This window comes from Arachis ipaensis, chromosome B3, assembly GCF_059453495.1.
Source record: "Arachis ipaensis isolate K30076 ecotype BB chromosome B3, ASM5945349v1, whole genome shotgun sequence".
NCBI classification, from domain to species: domain Eukaryota; kingdom Viridiplantae; phylum Streptophyta; class Magnoliopsida; order Fabales; family Fabaceae; genus Arachis; species Arachis ipaensis.
This window is the reverse complement of record NC_142438.1, coordinates 37,338,142-37,340,342: the sequence shown is the minus strand read 5'-3', so window position 1 is coordinate 37,340,342 and position 2,201 is coordinate 37,338,142. Positions and strand designations below refer to the sequence as shown.

Sequence of the window (2,201 nt, the reverse complement as noted above, 5' to 3'; positions counted from 1 at the left end):
GGATACGAGCTAAGAGCCTAAGACTAATTGGCTCACTTCTCATATCTGAAAACCCTAGCACGTTTCTTCGGACCCCACTTACGTTTCATCATCTAGTGCTATGCAATCATGAGCCCAAATGGAAAATGGGCTCCATGTCTAGAACTCTCCATTTTAAATACACATGGGCTTTGGACCCTCAGAAGTATCACCCTTACATCCTCTGCACATCTTACTCTTGCCTGGTCGCTTTGTTTTTGTTTTTGTTGAGTTGTCTTGGGTTCTCAACTTTCAGGCCTAGATCTGAACTAGTAGCTTATTTTGGTCCAAAATGTACAATGCATTGAAAATGGAAGCCCAACAAACCATGGGGCACCAACTTTTAATTTAGTGTTGGGGTTCCATTGGCCCATGAACATATTAACGCATAATTTTTCTTTTGGTAATCACACAAACAAAAAGAGAAAAAGATTGCAATGTAAATATGTAACTGGTTCCCGATGCAGAAGAAAGTGATGATTGATCCCGAGTTACAGAGAAGGTGAGCGTGAAAAGCTTAAGGAAGTTGGTTGGGCTTATTAGAGTTAACAATGCATGGTGGTGAATTAACATGCGAAGCAAAGAAGTCTGTGTAAATTTCCATGAAGAACTTGTCGACAATTTCAATATAGAAGGGGCATTTAAGGCGAGAATAGTAATGGAGAACCTCTTCAATGTCCAACACATGTTCCACACGATCCTTCGTCTCCAACATCTCCAACTCCCTCAGCTTCTTCTCCAACATACCCTCATTGTTGTGTTGCTTCTGATGAGATGATGACAAAGGCTGCTTCTTCTTGAGCTTACTGGGGGCCAATGAATCGCAATGGCGGGTGAAGTCACTGTCATAATTGACAGTAGAAAAGGAAAATTCAGTATTGCGGGTGCGGGGTGGCGGATTCTTGGGAAGTTTTTGATAGCCTGGACAGAAGAAGAAAGACTTGAAGTTCCTCAGAGCCTTTTGGAACAATTCCTTCGTTTGCGCCACCATTATTATTGCTGTTGGGTGACAATTATAGATAGTGTTGCAGTGAAGAACAGAACGTAGTTGGATATGATCTGAATTCTGATGATCAGTGAAAGGTTTTTCTTTTCTTTATAGAAAATGAGACACAAGATAAAAGCAGCATTGTAGCCACCAAAGATTCTCTACTTTTGTTTTCTTTATGCTTCTGTGGGAGGCGGACCCCATGGCTAATATAGTATTGTGACTTTGTTCCCCCATTAACGACTTTGATTGATGCCGGTGGAGGGAGTAATTGGCATATGTGGCCTTTATGGTTTTTTTTTTTTTTTTTTTTTTTGGTTTGGGGGGGAGCGGGATCAGTGCTGTGCTGCTTCAATATTTTTAGGATAATTTATGCTGATAAATGGAATTTAAAATGTAGATGTTCTACATCATACGTCTTGTCTTGTTCTATATATTTGTATATGAATCGAATTAAATTGATTCGATTTACGTTAATATATAAGCAGTATACATAATTGAGATAACATTTTCCTCTCTTATATTTATAAAATATATATTCTTTTTTCTTATAACTTTTAAAAAACCTCCTCTTTAATCCATTTTAAATTTTTTGTATTAACTAATGTTAACTTTATTATTTTTTAAGAAAAAAATAAATTATTTTTTACAAAAGAATCCTTTAGCAAAAATTTTATTTTTTTCATTAAATTTTGCTTATCAAAATATCTTTTAATAAATTATTTTTTATTGATTAAATTATATTTTTACTAAAATATTTTTAGAAAAATTTAATAATTAAATTATTTTTTACTAAGATACCTTTCAATAATTTTTTAATTATTAAATTATGATTTTACCAAAATTTTTGTTAATAATTTTTTTTATATTTTATTATTAATTTTTCGATATCAATATATATTATTTTAATATTAAAAAAATCTTAATAAAATTATTTTTCAATATCAATATATATTAATTGTTATACATATTAACAATGGTAAGATTTTTTTATATAATATTTAAATAATATACATTGATATCGAAAAATTAATAGTAAACTATAAAAAATTGTTAATAAAAATTTTGGTAAAATCATAATTTAATAATTAAAAAATTATTGAAGGGTCTCTTAGAAAAAAATAATTTAATTATTAAATTTTTTTAAAAAATATTTTGATAAAAATATAATTTAATCAATAAAAAATTAATTTAT

At 30.5% G+C, this 2,201-nt stretch overlaps 1 protein-coding gene across 1 annotated transcript; it reads right to left on the bottom strand.

Moving 5' to 3' along the window:
- Positions 1-322: 322 nt before the first annotated feature.
- On the bottom strand, positions 323-1,270 carry LOC107632942 (uncharacterized). Its single transcript, XM_016336586.3, has one exon. The coding sequence runs from the start codon at positions 1,007-1,009 to the stop codon at positions 536-538; it is 474 nt and encodes a 157-aa protein (XP_016192072.1). The 5' UTR covers positions 1,010-1,270; the 3' UTR covers positions 323-535.
- Positions 1,271-2,201: the final 931 nt, after the last annotated feature.